This window comes from Mastacembelus armatus, chromosome 8 (assembly GCF_900324485.2).
Source record: "Mastacembelus armatus chromosome 8, fMasArm1.2, whole genome shotgun sequence".
NCBI classification, from domain to species: domain Eukaryota; kingdom Metazoa; phylum Chordata; class Actinopteri; order Synbranchiformes; family Mastacembelidae; genus Mastacembelus; species Mastacembelus armatus.
In genome coordinates, this window is record NC_046640.1 from 15,898,821 (window position 1) to 15,925,951 (window position 27,131).

General features: G+C 37.6%; 2 protein-coding genes across 3 annotated transcripts in view; both read left to right on the plus strand.

Moving 5' to 3' along the window:
- Positions 1 to 27,131, plus strand: part of LOC113141530 (nuclear GTPase SLIP-GC-like) — a 69,485-nt gene that overhangs the window by 6,429 nt on the left and 35,925 nt on the right. Inside the window, exons 7-22 of one of the 2 annotated variants that reach the window (XM_026326004.1) lie at positions 104 to 197; positions 1,202 to 1,418; positions 1,548 to 1,829; positions 2,222 to 2,428; positions 2,539 to 2,714; positions 3,105 to 3,198; positions 3,274 to 3,361; positions 3,499 to 3,620; positions 3,966 to 4,142; positions 4,225 to 4,382; positions 4,562 to 4,679; positions 5,331 to 5,439; positions 5,545 to 5,678; positions 6,013 to 6,094; positions 6,219 to 6,300; positions 6,524 to 6,940. The exons of the other annotated variant lie outside the window; for it this stretch is intronic. Of the exons in view, the coding sequence (XP_026181789.1) occupies positions 104 to 197; positions 1,202 to 1,418; positions 1,548 to 1,829; positions 2,222 to 2,428; positions 2,539 to 2,714; positions 3,105 to 3,198; positions 3,274 to 3,361; positions 3,499 to 3,620; positions 3,966 to 4,142; positions 4,225 to 4,382; positions 4,562 to 4,679; positions 5,331 to 5,439; positions 5,545 to 5,678; positions 6,013 to 6,094; positions 6,219 to 6,300; positions 6,524 to 6,536 (2,153 nt within the window). The 3' untranslated portion in view covers positions 6,537 to 6,940. Of the gene's footprint in view, positions 1 to 103; positions 198 to 1,201; positions 1,419 to 1,547; positions 1,830 to 2,221; positions 2,429 to 2,538; positions 2,715 to 3,104; positions 3,199 to 3,273; positions 3,362 to 3,498; positions 3,621 to 3,965; positions 4,143 to 4,224; positions 4,383 to 4,561; positions 4,680 to 5,330; positions 5,440 to 5,544; positions 5,679 to 6,012; positions 6,095 to 6,218; positions 6,301 to 6,523; positions 6,941 to 27,131 lie in introns of those variants that run through there. 2 annotated transcript variants of the gene reach the window in all.
- On the plus strand, positions 10,599 to 26,510 carry LOC113141534 (nuclear GTPase SLIP-GC-like). Its single transcript, XM_026326012.1, has 21 exons — positions 10,599 to 10,722; positions 14,447 to 14,525; positions 15,057 to 15,169; positions 15,401 to 15,440; positions 15,592 to 15,669; positions 15,983 to 16,076; positions 16,840 to 17,056; positions 17,186 to 17,407; positions 18,609 to 18,815; positions 18,948 to 19,123; positions 20,781 to 20,874; positions 20,962 to 21,049; positions 21,151 to 21,281; positions 21,633 to 21,806; positions 21,903 to 22,060; positions 24,982 to 25,099; positions 25,249 to 25,357; positions 25,465 to 25,598; positions 25,897 to 25,978; positions 26,075 to 26,144; positions 26,376 to 26,510. Exons 2-20 carry the CDS (start codon positions 14,459 to 14,461, stop codon positions 26,140 to 26,142), a joined length of 2,370 nt encoding a protein of 789 aa, XP_026181797.1. The 5' UTR covers positions 10,599 to 10,722; positions 14,447 to 14,458; the 3' UTR covers positions 26,143 to 26,144; positions 26,376 to 26,510.

The window sequence follows — 27,131 nt, forward strand, 5'->3', positions numbered from 1 at the left end:
CACTATTGTTTGTATATCACAACACCTCATTATGCATTAATTGGATACACTGGTTAAAGATTCCTGCTGAGTAATTATTAAGAAACTTTTATTTTTTTAATAGAAAACATCATACGTTCTTATGTGACAAAAATTGTGGATAGCATCAGTCAGAAACTGCCTAAAGAAAACACCACAAGGCTCAATGAATTCCTGAAGTAAGTGTTAGGTTTTACATATTTCTTATTCTTTGTTGTATCTGCCTGATTCTGCTCCTGACCAGGGGCTGGTTTCACTAAAAGAGACCATTTCACAAAAACACAGTGTATATTGACTTATCTGATGCCTATAAAGCTGTCCAATTGTAGGCAAAACAAAAGAGCCAATGTGGGAATAAGGAATACAAACCCAGCAGGGCTCTCTGCACAAGCTGCACTATCATCTTTACAAATCATCATCTTTTATATTGCAAAGTCAGTTGGGCTTCCTAACTGACAAGACAGACTATATTTACTGTACCTATACAGCTATCCAATTATATATCACCCTGTCTCATATTTAAATCCTGCTAATAATAATAATAATAATTGAATAAGTTAATGAAACTTGGATATCTGGTTGCCCAGTCTAGATTTCTGAGCATTTCACTTATTTCAGTCACTTTTTATGCATTTTTCAGTATTTTACTTATTTGACCTCATTTTTAATAAATCATGTTTTTCTTCATAATTAAGGCATGAAGACTCTAATTAGTAAAGTTTTGGCTGTGTTTGTCATGGATACATGGCCAGTCAGAAAGCCAAAGCAAAACAGTTATGAACTTAAAATACTTTCTCATTATACTTGAGAACAAAGCCTAGACCCACATTTGCTCATTTCAAACTGAGCCACAATTTAAAAGTGAACTGATTCAATCTATAGATTTGTATTTGTATTTTCAGTTTCTCAGCACTGCAGTTTTAGGTCCTGCTGTTACCAGCTTTGTGACACAAATACCTGGTGCTTCAATATTTCTTTCTGAAATGCATCTTGCTTTATGAGTGTTCTCTGTGTAACACTCATTAGAGATATTGCTCATATAAAATATTCATTAGTTGCTTTAAATTATACTTGTGAGCACCTGTTCATAGAAAGACATTTTCTTGATTTTGACACTTTCTTCAGCATTTGTATATTTTCCAAATGAATCATTTAACCCAGATTTAAACTCTTTGTGCAACAGGATTAAAATCAGGGAGTTGGAGACAGACAAGAGGGAGCTGGTTGGTGTCTTTGGTAAAACTGGGGCTGGAAAGAGCTCTCTGATAAATGCCATCATTGGAGAGAAGAAGCTTTTGCCCTCTGGAAGTGTCAGTGCATGTACCTCAATCATGATTAAAGTAGAGGCTAATGTGCACAGCTCAACGTATGAGGCAGAGATTGAGTTCATGACAAGAGAGGTAAAATGAGCTAAATATGTTTATGATGACTTGACGCTGGTTGAAAAGTTATGATGTAGCTGCAGAAATACAGTTGCTGGTGTACTCTACATCTTACTGAGTTAAACTTTTCTCCTTTTTGATTTTCAGGAGTGGAAAGATGAGTTGTGGTCCATGATTCAATATCTTGGTGAGGAAAGGGACGAAGAAGAAGAAAAAGAAGATGAAGAAGAAGAAGAAGATGATGATGATGCTGATGATCATAATGATGATGATGAGGATGATGATGGTCATGACTTTGGGGAAAAGCTGTCAGCCTTGTATGGAGAAGAATGGAAGGGCAAATCTGCAGATGATCTCCTCAAGGAAGAAAATTACAAAGATATTTCAGAAGTTCTGAATTCCACTAAGAAGATTTTGACATGTAAATCAGTAAGTAACTTATGGAAAAGCTTACATTACCTGTCTCTATAATACATGTTTAATAATTTTCAATTACTGAAGTTTTCATTCTGGCCATTCCAGTTTGTTTAGTTAAAACAGTAATAGAAGCAGATGTGAAAATAAGAGCAGTATAATCCCAGGCACTGTCATGTTTTAATCTAATCTTCAAATGTATTGTTCACTATGTCTTCACTTTGGGTGCACAGTTCACTATTTATTGATATTATTGTAATAATTTATGTTGATTTCCATTTTACTGTTTTAAAGGGGTTTTCCATTTAATCTCACCTTCTTCTAATTATTTATACAAGCAATCACTTTGAATACTCATACAAATGAAATAGCCTTCCAGCTCCTCACTTTTTGTTTATTTATTCCAGGCTGAAGAGCTGTCTGCAGAACTTGTCAAATACACCAGGGGTAGCTCAATAACGGAAGCAGACAAAAACATTAAGAGGTGGTATTGGCCACTAGTGAAGTGTGTGACTGTCAGGGTGCCTCAGAATGATCTTCTCCAGCATGTCACACTTGTGGACCTTCCTGGAAATGGGGACCGTAACAAGAGCAGAGACACAATGTGGAAAGAGGTAAACCACTGTGAATTATAGATGTTTCATTATTTGACAACAAATAAAATGTTGTTACAAACCACTGATAATTATTAACCCATTAGTAACTTGCTGATATGTTCACTCAGCTTGTTGGAAGTTGCTCTACAGTGTGGATTGTGACTGGAATGACTCGAGCAGCATCAGAGAAAGAAGCCTGGGACATCCTGGAAAGTGCCAGCAGCCTCATGGGAAATGGTGGCGAGTGTCAGCGCATTCACTTTATCTGCACCAAGACTGATGTTATTGATGAGTTAGATGATCAGTAAGTATTTGAAGATGTCAAAGGTACATAGTAAAGATCTAGATAAGACACTGACACAACCCACCAAGAAACCATTACAACTGCAGAGCTTTCCTACAAATGATCACATTTCTAGGTGTGAGGCATAAATGTCTAAAGTGCTTCATACTTTTTCACAGTGCTATAAATAAAACTTCAAATTTCTAAACAAACATAACCAGAAAATTAATAATCAGAAAATTACCTTTGACATCAGTGATCCTCAAAATATTTTACTTTTCAGTATGGGTTTCATAAAAGATTACTGGGCTTTTATTTGTAGAGGACTGTGAAACAAATGTTGGAATGAATTTCAGGTTTCAGTGCTGCAAATGTTGTGAGCTGCCACTTGACACAAATCTTTTCTTGTAGGTCACCATCTGAAGTTCGTGCTCGCATAGTTGACAGAAACAAGCAAGTCAAGGAAAAAATGATCAAAGTATTAAACAAACGGAACAAGGTTAAGGTGAGTTATAAGGAATAACAGAAAATATATATGTAACTGTAAGTCTTACCTTAACACTGACTCTTTTTTGTCCAGAAACAATTCAGTGATGAATGTTTCAAAGTGTTCACAGTGAGCTCCCATGAGTTTCTGAAAAAAAAACGTCTAGAGCCAGATGACACTGGTAGGTGAAGTCTCCATAGCACTATATACTATATATATATAACTATATACCTCAAATACATAATTTGTTTTTTAAGACTAATTGGACGTGAGATGACATTGCAGTATATGTAATGTACAAACTGCACTTTTTTACAGAAATACCCAAACTTCAGGATTTTCTGCAAAATCTCAATGACTGTCACTCAGAGACATTAAACTATGTGTCTGGAGCTCATGGGATTCTCTCTTTGATGCAGGGGACTAAAAGTCAGCTGGTGGTAAAATGAAGTTTTAATACAATATTCACTCTCTTGAATTGTTTTAATTTTCATTGATAGTCACAGAAAACTACATTGAAATAATTAATATAAATAACTTTCATTGTCTTGAATTGTTTTATTGTTTTAACAATACTGAAATGGTCCACATTTAATGTCAGTTATGTTCATGATTTTCATAATGTAGTTTACTTATGCATTTATTAGAGTTGTCACATTATATCAGAATATCATAACAGAGATTCAGAAAGAAAGAAAGAAACGGTGACTTGAAAGAAGCTCAGTCAGTTAGTGTTTACTCTGTAGTTTAATTGCCACAAATATTAAATATGTTTTTGATTCCAGGCTGACAAAAAAGCAGCTGTGTGCAGACAGCTTGAAGAAGAAATCAGGAATGAACTTGATGAAGTGAGAAAATCCATGGAAGAGGCTAATAAGACTTTTGAAAAATGCCTCACTGAAGGGGTTGAAAAATCAAAACGTTCATGTGAAAGAAACTTGAGGTCCATCATATATCCTAGGGTACTTAAACAATCATTTGATTAAAGCAGCTTGTTTTTCACTTTGGATGCAAATGTGTTTCACTATGTTTTTTTCTGTTTAGTCTAAGAAAAAGAATAAGGGTTTTCACAGGACATTGAAGTGTATCGTTGAGAATGATGGCACCTACAAGTCAAAAAACAAGAAGCAAATTAACCTGAATGCCAAGTTATCATCACACTTGACTGACAGCATTGATGAGAAATTCAGGAAGACCTTCCCGTAAGAAATGACTTAATTAGACATAAAACACAGTGTTGGCTCATTTTCTGAACTCTGGAGAATGAGACTATATTTTACTGTCTAACTTCACAAATACAGAATGTATAGAAAATACATTATTAAAACACAAACCTGACAGTGCTACCTTCATGAAACATTTCATTGTGTTAACATCACAGAAATGAAGGAAAATCTGGACCGTACCATGGAGTCATCAATAAGTTTTCACTTGGTACAGAGGAGCTGATTCAGCAGAACAAAGATGTTGAACTGCAGCTGATGTTTCTCAAGACAGAGGTAAAAAATGAGAATAGAAACATCCTTTTCATTCATGTATTGTCAGTGAGACTTCAGCCGAATGAGATTAACATATACATGTACAGCACTGTGCAAATGTTTCAGGCAATTTAAATGTTTAGATTCTTATGACACAAAATTGTACTATCAAGAAGGCATCCTGAATTAATACAATAGCATGACTATGACTCCAAACTCACCAAGTGTTAAACAAAAACAACCAAGTGTAACAGATAATGACTCAGAGCTCTGATGTCAACATCAGGGAGTCAGTCTGGGATTATATAGAGAGACAGAAGACACTGAGAATCTTAAATTTACAACAGACTCATTTTTTCCAAGATTTGTGGACAAGTAAATAGAAGAGCTGTGTGCAAGGAGGATTGGTGATGTTTAAAATACTGATTTGATTCAGTTTTTTCTATTTACTGAGCATTTGGAAGTGTCAACTTTTATTGTGTGAAACGTTTGCACAGTACTATATAAATGTGCAAAACAAAGGAAATGAACAATTTGGCTCCTACAAAGCTGTTATAAACTTTGCATATGAAGAATATCAGCGCAGGAAATGTTGACACTGAAAAGTGAAGCCTTATTTGTAATAACTTGATCTATGTAAAATGTTTATCAATACTTCATTTTCTCTCTAAGGAAGAAAAACTTAAGACAAAACTCAACAGAACCATCAGGAAGCGCAAGAAAACGATCTACAACAGTCTGACAGACACAATCGAAGAATACATGAAGGAATGCTATAAAAGTACAAAAGAAGACCCTGACATATACAAGCTGACACTATAATAATACACATTTATTATAATTGTACAGAAAATCTAAGTTTGACAACAATTTTGTTTTATTATAGAAGCAGCAGCTTTTAGTGGAAAGGGCACACTGGGCAACATGAGGGAAACTCTTGAGAAACATGTCCATGATGAAAAGAACAGGATGTTTGAGAGGGCTAAAGCTGTTATGTTGTACCTCCTTAATAAGCTGAAGGTTTGTCACACTTTAAAATACAAATACAGCAATGGTTTAGTAAAATATGTTGTGCTGCACATTTTCCTTTTCCAGGATTACAGGTCATCTCTTAGATGACGTTTTGATATTCAAGTGGATTATGTCTCACTAAAAAACCTTTTGAAACATTATCCTTCTGAAAGTCCTGCACAAATGTGCAGTTAGGAATAAACAAAACATAATTATTTGTAGCCGTTGATCATTTTATCAGCCCAGTCTGAGACGCTCTTTGTAAACACATTTAAACAGTAAAATGTGTGATTCAATAAATACAGAGTGAGCAATAAATGATAAAGATTCTGATGCTGTTTAGGAGGAAATCCTGCAAAGACTGGAGACAACCCTGATGGAATCAATTGAGCAGTCACTGAAGACGGATGATTCCTCAATCCCAGGTAAAGAGATCAAATCTAAATTAAAGCAGTTATGTGAATCATTAAGAAACTGTGTAAATATATTAGTGAACTTAATAAATGACAATTCTTATTTTTATCAGTATGCTTTTGTTTATGTTTTTAGATGTGTCAAGAGAACTTGAGATGGTGAAGAGGTGCTACCATAAACTGAAAGACAGTGAAGATCATGAAATCTCAGTAACAGGGTAAAACGTGTGTTTAAATGTCTACACAATATATGTAAAGGGCCTTGATTATGAGCTGAGTGAAACCTAAATTATCCAAACAAATTCTTCAAACATATGATTTTATGTTCCAATGTGATTTTGTGATCCTCGTGTATATAAGACAAGTGCTCAGTAATGGTTGATGTGACAGTCCTTCTGTTTGTCATCATGTTTGAATGTTTATCTCTGGTGGATGTTCCAGGTTGGCTGAGTAGAGAGAAACAGCAGGAATTACCCACTAAATGTCCCTGCAGGCCTGAGGCTGAGGATCTGATCTCAACTGTTTTTGTCAAGTTATTATCCCTGTTTGCTTTGACTGTTGTTTTGATGTTTTCTATGACTTTACTTTTTTAGTAATTACTTACAGATTTTATGCCGTTGATTGATTATAGTCCAGAAACAGAGAGAATATGTGAGGAGAGAGGATGCAAAGGTCCCAAAACCAGGAACATTATAGTTTACATAGTACAGGTCTTAGCCACCAGGCCACTATGAGGCCTCAGAGGTTTTGTGTTTTTAATCATTTTTTAAAATATTTACTATTCATGTTTCTTGGTCTTTTTTCAGTAGGTTTTATGAATTTATTGTAGTTTGTCAGTTGATAGACTGCAGTTTTGGTGATTTTACTGAAAAAGCTTGAGCCTTGATTACAAAACATACTCTGGGCTGCATTTGACATAGATGATGAATTTTGAAGAATGTTGTTTAGTTAATGTTGATGAGCAGAAAAATTAATTTTAGATGTTTTAATCTGTTTTACTACAAAGTAATGGCTTCTATGTTTGCGTATTTGTGTCTACAATGAACATGACACATATGTTCTTTATGTAACATTTTGCTATAAACATTAATTCTTTCCTACTACATTACAGTCAGAGGACTGATAAGGGAATCCCTCTGAAAATGTTTCTGCAAGGTTTGCTCTGTTTTTTATTTCCTGTTTATTTTTAACATTTACTTGCCTTTAGCTGTGAAATTTATGATAAATGTCAGTTTTGTCTTACTATCTGAAAAAAATATTGTACTGACTTGCATAAAATAAAAATATCTAATGAGACACAAAAAGAGAAATGTTTACTCAGAGTAGTTTAGGTTTAACCTGTTGAAATGTTTAGAAATGGAGGCAAATGAAACATCTGACAATCTGAACAGTTAAAGTTTCATTTCCAGAAATGATGTCCTGGTGAATGAGGAAACTGCCAACAGACTTCAGCCTCTGATTTAAAACTACTTATAAGTTTTTATTCTTAGTGTTTTATGTAACACATTGTAATGACATGCATAAAGTAAAAATTTCTAACAGGAGCCATAAAACGAGAAATTTGTCATGATTCAAAGGAATTTACTGTCATTCCAGTCAGTATTTGCAATGAAGAATAAAACGAAATTGGTTGCTAAGGTCCAATTAACAGCATCAATAAAGATTTAAAATAAATAAGAAATTAAGACAGTGGATATTGCATGATGGATGTTACTCATCCCTAGTTTCGGTTTGACCTGTTGAAATATGTAGAAATAGAGGGAAATGAAACATCTGACAATCTGAACAGTTAAGTTTCATTTCCAGAAATGATGTCCTGGTGAATGAGGACACTGGCAACAGACATTGATTTAAAACGCTCATAAAGTTGAACCTTTTGTGGTTTTATTAAAATGGGAATGTTTTATGGTGCAGCAGTCTCCCTCCAACCAGCCTGCAAACTTCTGTGACCCAAATCACTAACCATTGACAGATTTTTGTTCAGAGTGTACAACTGATCTAAGGTGGACAATCTATTTACTCAAGTGATCTTTACATTTGAATTAATTATGGTTACACTGTGAGTCTAGAGCCATGGTCATAGGTGGAGTTTAGCTGTGATGGGGCTTAAAAATGACTCTTCTTGGGTTCATTTAATCTACTTCTGTGATGTGTGTATGTGGCTTTGTGACCAAAACATGGAAGATCTTAAATAATGTGTTTGAACCTGCATGACAGGAAGTGGGTTTTAGAAAACACATTTACACATTAGGTACACAGAGGCAGGTCAGTGTCCTGACAACATTATGACAACATTATTTTAAAACAAACAAGCCGAACCAGAATAAAATCAATTAAATTAAAGATAAAACATTGTTAAAATGAACTAAAATACATAAAACAGGAATGAAAACACAAACGATTAGAAGCACAAATACAGACACATAGGCGCAGAAAAGACGCCAGTGTTTGAAAATTATTCATAGACTAGTTCAGCACTGAACACCATCAATCCTCCATATATGATTGGATAACTAACTCTGCTGACCATGTCCCTCTGCATCTGGACCCTGGACGTCCCAAATGGGAGACCTCAGTCACTCTGGATCCAGTAAAGCATCTCCAACACCACCACACTGGGCACTGGAGACCCACAAGGCTGTGTGCTCAGTCCACTGCTGTTGACACATTGACAACCGTGTAGCAATGTCCAACTTAAACCATATCAAGTTCACTGATGACATTAGGAAGAACAGACTCGCAGCCTGTCTCTGAAAGTCAGTAAAACAGACAAAAAAAGAAATACCTGTGAACTTGAAGAATGTGGAGTGACCATTCTGCTCAACAGTGATGATTCCTCTGTGGGGATTACAAAGAACACCAAATTCCTTGGTGTTTGCCAGGCAGAGAACCTCTCCTGGTCCCTTAACCTCTGCACTCCCACAGTGCAGTCCCAATAGACCACTTCGATCTCAGAGTGCAGGTCTACTTGTGGTTCCCAGAGTTGGGAGGCAGAGCAGAATGGGAGGCAGAGCCTTTAGTTATCAAGCTCCTCTCCTATGGAACCAGCTCCCAGCCTGGGTTCAGGAGGCAGACACTCTCTATACTTTTAAGGCTAGACTTAAAGCCTTCCTCTTTGACAAAGCATATAGTTAGGGCTGGCTTCAGGCAACCCTGAACCATCCCTTAGTTATGCTGCTATAGGCCTAGACTGCCCGAGGACCATCGGTGCACTGAGCTTCCCTACCCTAACCCCCCCCTCCCTTCCCCTCCCCTCTCTTCTCTCCTCCCACCTCATGTATATTCCACCATTGAATGTTACTAACCTTGTGCTCTCTCTCTCCCCTAGTTTGTGCTCTCTCCCTCTCTCTCTGTACCTTCTGCAGGTGTCCCTGGTCCTGGAGCTGTATATCACTGATGTGCAGTTACTGGTCCCACCAACCTGCAGTGTCTATTTGTTGTTTATTGTTGCTGTTCTTTTCTCTCTGCTCTATCCACTCACCCCAACCGGTCGAGGCAGATGGCCGCCCAAACTGAGCCCGGTTCTGCTGGAGGTTTTTTTCTTCCGTTAAAGGGAGTTTTTCCTCTCCACTGTCGCCAAGTGCTTGCTCATAAGGGAATTGTTGGGTTTTTAGTTTTAGTTTTTGGAAAGTGCCTTGAGATGATTTGTATTGTGATTTGGCGCTATACAAATAAAATTGAATTGAATTGAATTGAATTAACCTCACTGTAAAGAAAGTCCAGGTCTTTGGAGCCTCCGCACTCTGGAATCATAAATATTAAACATGTTTGAAAATGTGCTTCTCGATCAGAAGCAGTAAAATAACTGCACTGACACATTGTATTTGAGGATTTTTTGGACAATTAGGTGCAACAATATTCAAATTAGGCCACGTCCTCATGATCACTACAGGTTCTGTCCATCACTATTTAAACAATTTACAATAACTTCAACCTGCAATTCATGAATGTTGTACCCAGCAACATCAGACCGTATATTTTACATAGAACTATGTCTGGTCTGCTCTCATGTTATCATGTTTACACTGTATTCATACAATAGTTTGTGTTGTTTTGTATGTTTTTCATTACCTGCTTTTTTTGCACGTTGTTTTATAATCTCTTTTTGTGTTTATGTACCACTTGGTACATTGTTTATTTCACTGTGTACCGCACAACTTTATAAGTTGATACAAAGCTACTACCCTGACATGAACCGTAGACTTTCCATTAAGGTAATAACCTTTAACGCCAACAGATGTTGCTGCAAGCTCATGCGCATGCGCAGCTCCGAATATGAAAGGTGTGATTGCGAAATTTGGTTTTGGTCCGATACCAAGAAAATACAGGACTAATGTTACAGATACCAATATTGATACTGATACAGGCTTATGTAGTTTCATGTAGGGGACAGCAGCATTGTGTCATATTTTCAGTAAATGCATAATCAAAATGCAAAATCTAAATAAATTATCATGACAACTCAGTGAGCAACATACTGAAGTAAAACAAAGTAAAAGATCGAGCCTGGCACACTACTATCGATCCAATACCGATATCAATGCTGGTATCAGTATAAAGATTGATCCGCCCACACCAGAACAAAGAACCTCTGCCCAGGACACACCGTTACTTTGCTCCTCTCTCCTTATTTTCTACAGGTATGACAGAAACTATTTTTTTTAACATTAACTGGGTTGTGAGTCGACTGTCAATGTTTTGTTAGTGTTTGTAATAAGTTGGAGAAAGTTGTGTAACACTGTAAATTCAGTTTTGGGAGTGTTTGCTGAGTAAATGTAACTTTAGTCAGCAGAACCAACCAACGGTTAAGAAAAGCAGTTTTTAAGTGGTTGTGATTGTAAATATAGTAACATGTGAGTTTAGAGTGTTAACCAGCCAGTCACAACTTGGGTGGTAGGAGAAAGAGGCACCAGATCTCACTACTTAACTTCCGGTGTGCATGTGCGTGCTTGTGTGTGCGCGCCTGCGTCTTCATGTGTCAATTCTATAGTATCACCCATTTTACTAATGATATTTATACTTTCACTTCCGTCTTTAAACACCTCAAGGTGTGCCTGTTGCTAGGTGACCACACTTTGTAACGTGCAGTGAACAGGAAATGTAGTCCTGCAGCCCCTGTGTCTGCACAGTATCAGACTTTTAATGGTGCTCAGTCTCCGAAGAAAATGTGGTAGGGATGAGTCTGTAGCAAACGAGAAAAGCCGACTCCTGTCGAGAAGAGCCGAATCTTCAGCCGCTCCTACTCAGTCTGCTGTAGATCTATGTAGGCAGGGGCGGGATTTTATTTTGATGGACACAACATGCGGCCAATAACATGCGAGGACAGACTGATCATATTCTGTGACAGAAGAAAGGAGGCAGACGCTCGGGTGAACTGTTATATTTATACAGGGCCTCATGCTCTCTGACAGGGGTCTTGCTGGTGGTCTTGCTTTCCCCCTTGTCTCCATCACTGTCCTCTCCTTTGTGCTGTCAACCAAATAGCAAACCTTACATCCAATCACTGGATGTATAATCTAATAAGCAGTATGAATTGATTATATCATTATGTAAGATTTTTCTAATGGAATATTATAATTTCTCACCTCAACCTGGTTGTTTTCTTTGAAAAAAAAAGTATATCCATCTACAGAAGAACAACTTTCTAGTTTTTGAGGGTTTGCCCATGTAGTGGATGATCCGGTCCCGGTGTGCACCGCCGCCGTTATCAATATTCTTGCGGTTGCGAAGCTGCCGGTGTGATGTCGTGTAAGAATGGCACCGACACGGGATTGCTCTCAATCTGTCTTTACTGGTACAAAAGACAAACACACAGTTTCCTTCAAACGTGTGTTGTAACTGCGACTTGGGTCACCAACCAGACATCACTTGCTTTTTTCCAATTACCCGTGATCGTATAGTGGTATTTTTACATTAACAGAAGATTTTAGAACATCATACAACAATGTACTGAACAACACATTAATCCGTAATACTGAAAAGAACAGCTTATAAAATAAAAACACATTTCACATTTACATTGAGCCTACCTGGTACAAAAGACATACACACAGTGTCCTTCAAACGTGTGTTGTAACTGCGACTTGGGTCTGGTACAGGGCAAAAATAGCACAATTACATTTAGCATCATGACTTTGCGGTGACAAGCTAGCCAGTAAGCTAGCGCTAACTTAATATGCTACTAAGTGTAGACAACATAGCAGTAACATTTTATCCACGCATATTTTCAATCTGGTTTACGAAATACAATCTAGCAGTGCTTATGTACCAGTTACATACTATAAACACTGTCATAACCAGGATATTAATAATTTTTATGTCGAAAACCGGTCTAAGCCATGCTACCATGCACTTACCACCAACCAGACATCACTTGCTTTGCTGGAGGTAGTGCAGAATGCCTGTAGGACCTCTGTACATGCAGTTACATATAACAACCAGCAGGCGGCTCTATTTCCCAAATTCAGCACATCAGTTTGGGTGAAATTCATTATATTTTCATCTCTGTTACACCCAGTATCTGGATGCACTGTCCATAAATGTGTAAGTAAATTCTTTGTGTAAATGCACAGCTGATATGTGTAATTCCAAAAAGTGCATGCAACTTAGGAATGGTTTTGTTATTTGGCCATGTGGAGCAAAGTTGCCCTTGTCTATTGTAAACAACATGTTTTCCTTCATTTGCTAATGAAGAAGAATATTGCGTTGCTTTATAATACTAGATGCTATTGATATTTCATAGCACTTGCACTAAAATAATAAAGTGCATCAGTTACAGTAGCGCATTACCTGGCAAATGTGCAGCTGCGTCAATTAATGTTGTGTGACAGTATTCACAGCATGGAGCTGTAACCACCATGGATTTAATCTCCACTATGAAATCCCTCTCCACCTCCTTCTTCCACTTTGCTTTTATGTGTGTGGCAGATTAGAAAACAAAACAAGTTCGTGAAATAAGACATTAGTTAATAATAGGCCTAATGAAGAATAGTAATGCCAGACTATGATCTGGACGTAAAACTGAAAGTAAAATATCAATCCCAGCACACTACTATAGATCCAATAGCGATATCAGTGTTGGTATCAGTATATGGATTACACCAGGTCCAGAACAAAGAACCTCTGCCCAGGACACACTGTTACTTTGCTCCTCTCTCCTTATTTTCCACAGGTATGACAGAAACTAATTTTTCTAACATTAACTGGGTTGTGAGTCGACTGTCAATGTTTTGTTAGTGTTTGTAATAAGTTGGAGAAAGTTGGAGAAAGTTGTGTAACACTGTAAATTCTGTTTTGGGAGTGAGTGAGGAATGAAGCTTAGCTGCAGTAAAACAGAGTACATGTGTGTAAATGAGAGGGACTCAAGTAGAACAGTGAGGTTACAGGGAGTAGAGATGAAGAAGGTGGAGGATTTTAAGTACCTAGGGTCAACAGTCCAGAGCAACGGAGAGTGTGGAAAAGAAGTGAAGAGACGTGTGCAAGCAGGTTGGAATGGGTGGAGGAAAGTGTCAGGTGTGATGTGTGAGAAAAGAGTGTCAGCAAGAATGAAAGGAAAGGTGGACAAGACAGTGGTGAGACCAGCAATGTTGTCTGGTTTAGAGACAGTGGCACTGAGAAAAAGACAGGAGGCAGAACTGGAGGTAGCAGAGCTGAAGATGTTGAGGTTCTCTCTGGGAGTGACGAGGATGGATAGGATCAGGAATGAGGACATCAGAGGGACAGCTCATGTTAGATGTTTTGGAGAAAAAGCCAGGGAAGCCAGATTGAGATGGTTTGGACATGTTCAGAGGAGGGACAGTGAATACATTGGTAAAAGGATGCTGAGGTTAGAGCTTCCAGGAAGGGGGCCTAGAGGAAGACCAAAGAGGAGGTTCTTGGATGTAGTGAAGGAGGACATGAGGATAGTTGGTGTGGGTGAGGAGGATACAGAGGATAGGGTTAAATGGAGGCAGATGATTCGCTGTGGCGACCCCTGAAGGGAGCAGCCGAAAGGAAAAGAAGAAGAAATGGATCTTAGTGAACCTCATCTTTGAGCAGAGAAAAGAGTCACTGTGTACTGCACCAACTGCATGTAACTTAAATGACAGTAATAACCACAGATTGGTGTGACTTGGTCTGATGGTTTGAACCTCCTCTATGGGCAAACAAGAGAGCCCAGTATAAAATAAAGAACTCAAAAGGTCAAGCACCTGAAGAGTTTGTGCTTCAAAGAGAACCAGACAAATTGTAAATACACTAACTTTATTATACTAACAACTAACTATATTGTTGATTCACTACACAAAATACAAGAATTTAATTATCATTTATCATAACTGCCTCATAAATGTTGTTTATTGATTACATTGATTATTTCCCTTCCAGTTGCTGTTGGACATGGATGAGTTTGTTCGTAGCAAGTTAACTGAATGGGGCCTCAGCCAGTGGATAGAAAAATTTAAAGGTAAAGCATTACTGTTCTTCATTGGTGTACATAGGTGATATACAGTATTTATGTTCCCTAACAACACTGAAATACTTCAACATGTGAAAGTATATATCTACAGTTTGCAGTAGAATGCTAACATATACTTTGCAATTTACACAGACTTTTGAAAGAGTGTCTGTGTTCACAATGTATAAAGTCATTTTAAATTGTGTAAATCAGAGGTAGCCAACCTGCCCTGCTTGTTTTCCAACTATTCCTGCCCTTAGAGCTTCTGATTGGCTGAACACACCTGATCCAGGTTTTCAGTAGTGGGTTAAAAAAATGTGTTAGTTAGATTAGTTAAAAAACAAGTAGGGCAGGGCTGTCTAGTCCCAGGGTTGGCTACCCGTGGCAAACAGGGACATATTAACTTTATCGTACCAGTTATTAAATAGGATATAGTGCTATTAAAATATAATCTTTGCACAGGTGGCACTGAAATTATGAGTGACAAGCAGTGAACAGTTGAAATACAATAAATATGGACTCAATCTGTTTTAATTGCAGAAGAAGAAATTGGCAAGAAAAGTCTGTACTGTCTCCGTGATCAAGAAATCAATGAACTTATCCCAAGACTAGGGCCACGAGCAATATTCAAGGAGAAACTTACGGCATTAAAGGTAATGTTCTGCTCAATAAAGATGCTTTTACAGGGACAGGAGCTTGAACATTGATGTCAAAATGTTTGTAACAATTTTCTTTTCTTACAAGAGAAAACAGTTGATTTTTCTACTCACATAAGTTAAATGAAGTTGCGTAAATATTTAATATAAGTAATTGTAATCAGAAATATGTATTTTAAATGTTTGGTCAAGTTTTATAAAACCTTACAAATAATTACTCTGTGTCAGAAGGATCAGGAAGAAGCAGCAGAGGGAACAAGTGATAAGGGTGATTCTTTTTTTATTTTCATTACATTAATGTTTTTAAGACAATAATTTTGCTTTGAGAAAACAATTACATTGAGTGTATTAAGTTGAAATCTGAGATGCACATGTAACTACTATACTTTTGTTTCTTATTTCCATAATAAAACAACAAGGAAAGAGAAAGATGGATCCTCCGGACATGTCCAGCAAATGTCAGTCACCACCAAGTAAACAACGCCGATTACATTCAGGTATTTATGTTTCTTTCTAAACTATTGCAAATAAGCCTGTTACAGGTCTAATTTTATTTTATTTACTTTGTTGGCTATAGACTGGCTGGTCTTTGTTAACAGTTTCAGAACACCTCAGTACAGTAGACATACATGTCTGTAATAGTACAGTAAACTCTAGGGATCCATAGCAGCAATATGAATGACTTGAAAGAGAAAATACCTGAGAGGTTTTATATTCTTTTCATTATTTTTTGTATATCACAACACCTCATTATGCATTAAGTGGATACAGTGGTTCATGATTCCTGCTGAATAGTTTTTCTTCTAACAGAAAAAATCCTACTGTCTCGTATGAAACACATTATGGATAGCATCAGTCACAGGCTGCCTAAAGAAAATGCCACAAGGCTCAATGAATTCCTGAAGTAAGTGTGAAGTTTTCCATATTCCTTATTCTTTGTTGTATCTGCCTGATTCTGTTCCTGACCAGGGGCTGGTTTCACTAAAAAACCTTAGACTGGTCTGTGTTGTTGAGCCAGTCCTAATTTGGTTAAATGAGCCCATTTCACAAAAATACATACTGACTTATTTGAAGCCAACAAAATTATCCAACCTAATTCTGGGCGAATGGAGAGAAAAGAGCCAGTGGGAGAATAAAGCAGACAGTGAGATGCAGTCAAAATATATTTTTAAACTAATCTAAATGTAAAATCAACTATACTATAAATGTGACAATATCTGTAAAGTCCACAGAGGCTGTGCTGTTCACTGTCCAATAACAACATGTATCTAACATTCTAAATGCTGAATGTTCATAAGTGTTGCCTGTTGTTGCCATGGAGATACAGCCAATCAGAGGCAGAAAACAGTCATGAATTTAAAATACTGAGAACAAAACCTAAAGTCATTGGTGCTGAAATCAAACAGATCCAGATTGTAGTGAACTGATTTAATCTATAGATTTGTATTTGTATTTTCAGGTTCTCAGCACTGCTCTTTCCTGTTGTTAACAGCTTTGTGACAGAAATTTAAGCTTCATGACTGAATGTTCCTTTGTTTCCAAAATGCATCTTGCTCTATGAGTGGTCTCTTATATCGGTAGACATTTAATAATTAATTGTTTTAATTTTGATAATTTAAAAAGATTAAGTTATGTGTTAACCCAGATTTAAACTCTTTGTGCAACAGGATTAAAATCAGGGAGTTGGAGACAGACAAGAGGGAGCTGGTTGGTGTCTTTGGTAAAACTGGGGCTGGAAAGAGCTCTCTGATAAATGCCATCATTGGAGAGGAGAAGCTTTTGCCCTCTGGAAGTGTCAGTGCATGTACCTCAGTCATGATTAAAGTAGAGGCTAATGTGCACAGCTCAAAGTATGAGGCAGAGATTGAGTTCATGACAAGAGAGGTAAAATGAGCTAAATATGTTTATGATGACTTGATGCTGGTTGAAAAGTTATGATGTAGCTGCAGAAATACAGTTGCTGGTGTACTCTACATCTAACTGAGTTAAACTTTTCTCCTTTTTGATTTTCAGGAGTGGAAAGATGAGTTGTGGTCCATGATTCAATATATTGGGGATAATACAGATCAGGAAAGGGACAAAGATGAAGATTATCATGAGATTGTGGAAAAGCTGTCAGCTTTGTATGGAGAAGAGTGGGAAAACAAATCCACAGAAAACTTGATGGACAACAAGTATTTCAGAGACATTCCAGAGTTTCACATTTCCAAGAAGAAGATTCTGACATGTGAAACAGTAAGTAACTTTTTAAAAAAGCTTACATGTTTATTTCATAGCATTGCATGACCCTAGATTAGATAATATCTATATTAGATCATATTTATATAATCTAATATTTGCAGTCATTGAGGTTTTTAAACTATCCATTCCAGTTTGTTTAGGTACAACAGTAATATTAACAAATGTGAAAATAAGCAGTACTAAAAAGTGTTTTTAGAAAATGCATAGATTTGATAAAACTGCTCAGTAATTATAAACCATATGAAATTAAGTCTTGTAGGGAAATCACAGGCTCAACTCACTGGAAAAACATTGTGTTTCTGCAGCAACAGAAATTAGACATTACACTGTACCTGAAAATGTCATATTAAAATCCTGAAAAACACTGACACTAAATACAGTCAAAGTTTTATTATCCCTTGATTTATTAAATGTCACAGCTGCTTAGGACCCTTTTTAAATGAACGTCAATACTAACACCAAACAGCTTATCTTACTGGCTATAACTCACTTTGTTAGTGTGTTGTAGATGTTTCATACTGAATAAAGACAAATGAGTCGATTGTCTTTGGTGCCCAGTTTGAATGATATAAAATGATGGCATTTGGTGTTGGGCTCATGTATGTTCCAGTTTGTTCATACTAAATCAGTTACAGTGTCAGAACATGTCAGAAGAGGATCTGTAAATTAAAGATGATAAAATAAAGATACTTACATTTATTCTCTGCACTGATAACCAGTTGGTCTGATGACTGAACAATTCTACCACCTACTCCCTGTGACTAGGACTGAATTATATATTTCTTACAGTAAATGTTTTTTCTATATCTTTTCAAGAATATTGGAGTCTGCAGACTGTCTCAGGTCAACACAATAAAGGAAGAACCACATTATGCTACTATTATACATGTATCCTGTATGTTATAATGTCTTGCATAATCCCAGACACTGTCAGGTTTTAATCTAATCTTCAAATGTAATTTTCACTATTGCCCAATATAAACTTGTGTCTCCACTTTGGGTGCACAGTTCACTATTTATTGATATAATTGTAACATTTGCCTTTGATGTTCCTTTACATTTCACTGTTTCAATTGGTTTTCTTTTAATTGAATATTCTTTTAGATCATTTATACAAACTGACATTAACTTTGAATGCTCATATAAATAAAACATTTTTTTCAATGCCTCATGTTCACTTTATTTTTTATTGCAGGCTGAAGAGCTGTCTGCAAAATGTGTCAAATACATAAGAAGTGACTCCAAAGACGGAGCAGACAAAAACATTAAGAGGTGGTATTGGCCACTAGTGAAGTGTGTGACTGTCAGGGTGCCTCAGAATGATCTTCTCCAGCATGTCACACTTGTGGACCTTCCTGGAAATGGGGACCGTAACAAGAGCAGAGACAAGATGTGGAAAGAGGTAATTCATTCACATGCATGGCTCTGTTTGTTGTGTATTATAGTTGTATTGTTGTCTGGAAACTAACACAATGTTACTACAAACCACTGATAATTATTAACCCATAAGTAACGTGCTGATATATTCAATTAGCTTGTTGGAAGTTGCTCTACAGTGTGGATTGTGACAGAAACTAATCGAGCAGCATCAGAGAAAGAAGCCTGGGACATCCTGGAAAATGCCAGCAGCCTCATGGGAAATGGTGGCGAGTGTCAGCGCATTCACTTCATCTGCACCAAGACTGATGTTATTGAAGATCTGGATGATCAGTAAGTATTTGAAGATGTCAAATGTACATAGTAAAGATCTAGATAAGACACTGACACAACCCACCTACAATTCATTAAAACTGCACAAGTTGCCTGCAAATTATCCAATTTCTAGACAACACTGACCACAACTCTTCCTATAATTTCATGGAAAATGTCATATGCAGATGTAAATTCATGGGTTGTGTCAGTGTCTTATTTAGATATTTACTATGTACATTTTACATTTTCTTGATAAACTGTACAAATATACTTGTTTGGTGCTAGAACTGGTGCTGATTTAAATGCAAAGGGCCTAGAAATCATTAAAACTGCAAAACTTGCCTGCTTACAGGCAATTACATACTTACATTACTTTCATTTTGAGGTTTTCTTCTGGCAACACAATTGTTTCCTTGAAATGATAGAAAGGATTTCCTATGCAGGTATAAACTCGTTGGGAAGGTCTTGGAAAGCCTGGAGTAGTGTAACCAATATAATTTTGTAATTTGGTGTTATTGTGGCTAAAATAATCTGCTATTCAGTTGGTACATTTACTTTAATTCCAGTGATCTGTTAGTAAAACAGAGGCAAAGTCAGTGCAAAGCTTTAAGGTACAATAGGTAAAGTGGGGAAGAATAATATTTCTAAAGTATAACCTCATACAAAGTACAGTAAACAGAGAAAACCTAAGTCTACTCAGTATTTGTGAACCTCTTTGCATTAAAACAACACCAGTTCCACCACAATACAAATACATTGGCACAGTGTCTCAAGGTCAATACATTGACAGGTATGTTCAAACATGGAGAAGCTGCTGGAAGTGTTCTGTGCATTTAGGCTGTTTCAGTGACTTCAGTCTGTTTATGTAATCCCAGACAGACACTTCTTCTTCTGTAGGGGCCACACCATCCACTTCAGGTTTTGTGTTTTAGTTTGTTGCATTAGATGTTTATCAGGCACTTCCACAGTTGCCACTGTGTAATGGATAAACACATTGATATCCAAAACTTGTGCTATAAATGAAACTTAAAGTTTCTAAACAAATATAACCAGTGACTAAAGTTAATGGGACAAAGAATTTGTTTCAAAGAAATTCCTCAATAACTGCTTATACTGTCAACTCAGCAGAAAAGAGTCATATGTGTCACTAGCTGGAGTTATTTTCTTATGTTGCAGTGTGAAGTAGAGGCGAAGGCCCCAAATACAGGATGAAGATAAACTTTATTTCTCCTGGGATTACCAGGGCTCAGAAACAAATACAAAATTCCCTGTCCAAGAATAAAACGGCACTCTGGTGAAGACAGGCAGGCAAAACATAAAAATTCACCACAGGTCATCAAGTAATGCTCCCACAAAGGAAAGCAGGATGCATATAAAGGGAGCGAGAACAAAAGGCAGATTGCAAACAGGTGCAAGGTTGAAGAACATAAAGCTGCTGGGGACCAGTGCAGGGAAAAGAGGGACTGAACACAACAGGAAGTCCCAAAAGGAAATCATGACATTTCTGACATCACAAATCTATAAAATAAACTATTACTAAAGGAACTATTTTCATTATGGATTTCATAAATAATTATTTGGCTTTCATTATAAGACTGGAAAAGGTGTTAAATTTCAGGTTTCAGTGCTGCAAATGTTGTATGAGGTGCCACTTAATACAAATCTTTTCTTGTAGGTCAGCAGCTGATGTTCCTGTTCGCACACTTAGAAGAAACATGGAACTCAAGGAAGAAATAATCAAAGAATTCAACAAACTGAAAAAGGTTAAGGTGAGTTATAAGGAATAACAGGAAATGTAACACAAAGACTTTGTGTAACTGTAAGTCTTACCTTAACACTGACTCTTTTTTGTCCAGAAACAATTCAGTGATGGATGTTTCAAAGTGTTCACAGTGAGCTCCCATGAGTTTCTGAAAAAAAAACATCTAGAGAAAGATGACACTGGTAGGTGAAGTCTCCATAGCAGGAAGTATCTACCCCAAATACATAATTAGTTTTTGTTTACTTTAACAGTCATTTAACAACAGTGACTAATTTTTTTACAGAAATACCCAAACTTCAGAATTTTCTGCAAAATCTCAATGACTGTCACTCAGAGACATTAAACTATGTGTCTGGAGCTCATGGGATTCTCTCTTTGATGCAGGGGACTAAAACTATGCCATGTCAACTGGTGGTAAGATTAAGTCTTAACACCATTTTCACTGTCATCAATTGTTATGATATTCACAGAAAAATACACTTAAATAAAAACTATTTATGTGAAGCAGGTAAGTTAAAATTCCAGTGTAATAGTGAAATGGTCCTCAGTTAATTATTATCGTTGCATAAATTATTATTTCCATGATTTAGTTTACCTCAAAGAGGCAGTATAGCCACATTTATTAGAGGGTGGTCACTTTATATCAGAACATCATAACAAAATTTTGGAAAATAACAAACACTGAAATGAAAGAAGCTCCAACAGCTATTATTGACTATGTAGTTTCACTGCCATAAATACTAAATGTGTTGTTTTTGATTCCAGGCTGACAAAAAAGCAGCTGTGTGCAGACACCTTGAAGAAGAAATAAGGAATGAACTTGATGAAGTGAGAAAATCCATGGAAGAGGCTAATAAGACTTTTGAAAAATGCCTCACTGAAGGGGTTAAAAAATCAAAAAGTTCATGTGAAGAAGTCGTGGGTTCCATCATACATCCTGTATGTATTTATATTTGTCTAATTGATTAAAGCAGCTGATTTTGCACTTTGAATGCATATGTATTTCAAGATGTGTTTTGTTATTTTTTGTCTCAGCGCAGACAATCAGGTCGGGGTTTTTACAAGACATTGAAGTGTGTAGTTGAGAACAGTGGCATCTATAAACCAAAAAAAGGGAAACCAATTAACCTCAACATGAAGTTATCATCACACTTGACTGAGAGCATTGATGAGGAATTCAGGAAGACCTTCCCGTAAGAAATGATTTAATTAGACATAAAACAGTATGTTGATTCATTTTCGAAACAGTGGATAATATGTCTACATTTTAATATGTCTACATTTTACTGTATAACTTGTATAACTTCACATATATGAAAAAAAATAGGAGTGGCTATATATGTACTATTCTACTATATATATGTATTTTTTTGTTTATTTATTTTTATTCTTGTATATAAAAAAAATGTTCCTACTCACCCCTATGGGTGTGTGTGTCTTCCTCAATCTCGGGTCCTCTACCAGAGGCCTGGGAGTTTGAGGGTTCTTCGCAGTATCTTAGCTGTTCCTAGCACTGCGCTCTTCTGGACTGAGATCTCTGATGTTGTTCCTGGGATCTGTTGGAGCTACTCTCCCAGTTTGGGGGTCACAGCCCCGAGGGTGCCGATTACCACGGGGACCACTGTTGCCTTCACCTTCCACATCCTTTCTAACTCTTCTTTAACCCCTTGGTATTTCTCAAGCTTCTCGTGTTCCTTCTTTCTGATGTTGCTGTCACTTGGGATCGCTACATCTACCACTACGGCTTTCTTCTGTTGTTTGTCCACCACTACTATGTCCGGTTGGTTAGCCATCACCTGTTTGTCGGTCTGTATCTGGAAGTCCCACAGGATCTTAGCTCGGTCATTCTCCCTCACCTTTGGAGGCGTGTCCCATTTTGACCTTGGGACCTCCAGCCCATACTCGGCACAGATGTTCCTGTACACTATGCCGGCCACTTGGTTATGGCGTTCCATGTACGCTCTGCCTGCTAGCATCTTACCACCTGCTGTTATGTGCTGGATTGTCTCAGGGGCATCTTTGCACAGCCTGCACCTGGGGTCCTGCCTGGTGTGGTAGACCCCGGCCTCTATCGATCTTGTGCTCAGGGCCTGTTCTTGTGCCGCTACGATCAGTGCCTCTGTGCTGTCTTTCAGTCCAGCTTTTTCCAGCCACCGGTAGAACTTTTCGATATCAGCCACTTCTTGTATCTGCCGTGCAGGGGTTTGTCCTGCCATGATGGTTCTCGCTCTTCTTCCTCTGCATCGGGCTTCTGTTGCCTGAGATATTCACTAAGTATTCCATCGCTTGGGGCCATCTTCCTGATCTACTCATGGATCTTGGCTGTTTCATCTTGGATGGTGGCTCTGACGCTCACCAGTCCCCGGCCTCCTTCCTTCCTCTTCCTCTCAGTCTCAGGATGCTGGATTTGGGGTGAAACCCTCAATGCATTGTGAGGAGCTTCCTTGTCTTGACATCAGTGGCCTCCATCTCCTCTTTTGGCCAGTTAGTTTTGTCTGTGGGGTACCTGATGACCAGCAGAGCGTTGATAGCTTGGACCTTGTTCTTCCCATTTAGCTGGCTTCTTAGGACTTGCCTTACTTTCTGTAGGTATTTGGCTGTGGCAGCTTTCCTTGCGGCTTCTTCTTGGTTCCCATTTGCCTGTGGAATTGTGGTAGAAATTTCTTTAAGTTTGAGAGTTGCTAATTCTCAGAAAACAACCACAAGTGTGATGAATCATCTCAGTTTAATCACGGGCCCGGAGAGGACATCCTTGCAGAAAGTCCTCTGCCGTCTGTGTTAAAAGACCAGTTTATATACATTTTGACAAGAAAGGGGTGGACTAATCTTGAACAGACTCCACGTTTGTTCAGGTACTATCTTCAGTCTTCTTACCATCAAAGAAACAAATTGTTGGCACTTATTTACAACCTTCTACCCTAAAACACTAAACCAATAAAACAGACAGAACCACATACCATGAAAGGATCAAGCAAACATTCAGCCCCCACATTGGTTTAAGTTAGTGACCATTTGCTCTGTTGTAAAATCCTCACAGGATTCCAAGGTACTTGTAGCTTCCCTCAACATCCGCTATGCTGCCTTCTGGCAGTTCAGTGACTTCAGTCCTGACAACCTTCCCTCTCTGTTATCATCCATCCACACTTATCCAGTCCAAATGACATTCTGATGTCATTGCTGTAGATCCTGATGGTGTGGAACAATGAGTCGATGTTTCGCTCACTCCTGGCATACAGCTTAATGTCATCCATGTACAGAGGGGACTGACTGTTGCTCCATTTTGTAGTCGGTATCCGAAGTCAGTCTTCGTGATGATCTAGCTGAGGGGGTTCAGGCTTAGGCAGCAGAGAACAGCAGCGGGACAGAGCATCTCTTTGGTTGATGCCGCACTTGATGGAGACTTGTGCAATCAGCCCCTAGTGTTGTCTGTGAAGATTATCAGTCATCCAGGGGAGGTTATATAAAGGTTGAGTGATGGCAACTGGACTTTCGCCACCCATCCAAGTGGCTTCATCAGTCTGAGATTCCAGTCCAGCCTTTCTCAGACCTTTTCTCCCCTCGCCTTAGCATTTATGTTGTATCCCTTCAGTCTCTAGTTGTGATAGCAGCTGTCATTTGCAGATGTTAGAACACTGAGCTACTAGTTGTTTTGGCACTAGTCTGGATGATTGGTTTCGTAGTTTTCATAGGTCCCACATTGTCTTCATATAACCCCTCTCCCTGGGGTTACGCATGTAGTAGCATTCCAGCAGTTCTTTATTCTCAGCCCTCGAGAATGAGTGGTCATGTTCCAGTAGCCCATTTCTCATCAGGTTGCCCTGGTTCCCTAGCACCTGACACAGACCTTGTTGCTGGGCCACGTCCAAGCCAGTATGACTCCTGTTTCTATCGTTCATTTGTAGGCGAGTAGCGTTAAGGACCTTGCCTAAAGGGCCACACTGGTAATGCCCTAGTCTGGACTTGAAGCCCCGACCCTTTGATCTCATATGTGTGTGTGTGTGTGTGTGTGTGTGTGCGTGCGTGCGTGCGTGCATGCGTGTGTGTGTGTGTGTGCGTGTGTGTGTGTGTGTGTAGTGCTACCTTCATGATACATTTCAATGTGTTAACATCACAGAAATGAAGGAAAATCTGGACCGTACCATGGAGTCATCAATAAGTTTTCGCTTGGTACAGACAAGCTGACTAAGCAGAACAAAGATATTGAACTGCAGCTGCTGTTTCTCAAGACAGAGGTAAAAAATGAACAGAAATATCCTTTATGTTCATAAGCATTATATATGAAGAATATCAGCGCAGTTAATGTTGACACTTAAAGTGAAGCCTTATTTGTAATAACTTGATCTATGTAAAATGTTTATCAATACTTCATTTTCTCTCTAAGGAAGAAAAACTTAAGACAAAACTCAACAGAACCATCCGGCAGCGTAAGAAAATGATCTACAACAGTCTGACAGACACAATCGAAGAATACATGAAGGAATGCTATAAAAGTACAAAAGAAGACTCTGACATACACAAGCTGACACTATAATAATACACATTTATTATAATTGTACAGAAAATCTAAGTTTGACAACAATTTTCTGTTTTATTGTAGAAGCAGCAGATTTTAGAGGAGAGGGCACACTGGGCAACATGAGGGAAACTCTTATGAATCATGTACATGATGAAAAGTACAGGATGTTTGAGAGGGCTAAAGCTGTTATGTTGGACGAACTGAATAAGCTGAAGGTTTGTCACTTATCCAGGATCACAAGTCATCATTTACATCACTTTTTCATATTCAAGTGGATCATGTATCATTATGAAAACTGCTTTGCTTTTCCTTCTAAAAGTCCTTAACATTTTGACACAAATTTGCAGTTATGAATAAATAAAACACATTTATAGCCACTGATCATTTTATCAGCCCAGTCTGAGAAACCTTTTGTACACACATTTAAACAGTTAAAATCTATGATTCAGTAAATACTGAACACAACATTTGGCTGTTTGAGCAATAAATGATAAAGATTCTGATGCTGTTTAGGAGGAAATCCTGCAAAGACTGGAGACAACCCTGATGGAATCAATGGAGCTGTCACTCAGGACGGATGATTACTCAATCCCAGGTAAAGAGATCAAATCTAAATTAAAGCAGTTATGTGAATCATTAGGAAACTGTGTAAATTGTTATTTTAAACTATATGCTATTGTTTACATTTTAGATGTGTCAAGAGAACTTGAGATGGTGAAGACCCATTACCATGAACTGACAAACAGTCAAGATCAATAAATGTCAGTAACTGGGTGAAACCTGTGTTAAATGTCTATGTAATAAATGTAAAGGCCTTTATTATAAGCTGAATGACAATTATTATCCAAACCAATCATTCAAACATATGATTTGCTGTTTCAGTGTGATTTTGTGTTCCTCATGTGTATAAGACAAATGCTCAGTAATGGTTGATGTGACAGTCCTTCTGTTTGTCATCATATTTGAATGTTTATCTCTGGTGGATGTTCCAGGTTGGCTGAGTAGAGAGAAACAGCAGGAATTACCCACTAAATGTCCCTTTAGGCCTGAGGCTGAGGATCTGATCTCAACTGTTTTTGTCAAGTTATTATCCCTGTTTGCTTTGACTGTTGTTTTGATGTTTTCTATGACTTTACTTTTTTAGTAATTACTTACAGATTTTATGCCGTTGATTGATTATAGTCCAGAAACAGAGAGAATATGTGAGGAGAGAGGATGCAAAGGTCCCAAAACCAGGGACATTATGGTTTACATAGTACAGGTCTTAGCCACCAGGACACTATGAGGCCTCAGAGGATTTGTGTTTTTAATCATTTTTAAAAATATTTACCATTTATGTTTCTTGGTCTGTTTTCAGTAGGTTTTATGAATTTATTGTGTTTGTCATTAGATAGACTGCAGTTTTGGTGATTTTGCTGATGTGTAAATTAAAGCTTGAGCCTTGATTACAAAACATACTCTGGGCTGACATAGACATACAGTGGGTACGGAAAGTATTCAGACCCCTTTAAATTTTTCACTCTTTGTGTCATTGCAGCCATTTGCCAAAATCAAAAAAGGTTAATTTTATTTCTCATTAATGTACACTCAGCACCCCATCTTGACAGAAAAAAAAAGAAATATAGAAATTTTTGCAAATTTATTAAAAAATAAAAACTGAAATATCACAGTCATAAGTATTCAGACCCTGTGCTCAGTATTGAGTAGAAGCACCCTTTTGAGCTAGTACAGCCATGAGTCTTCTTGGG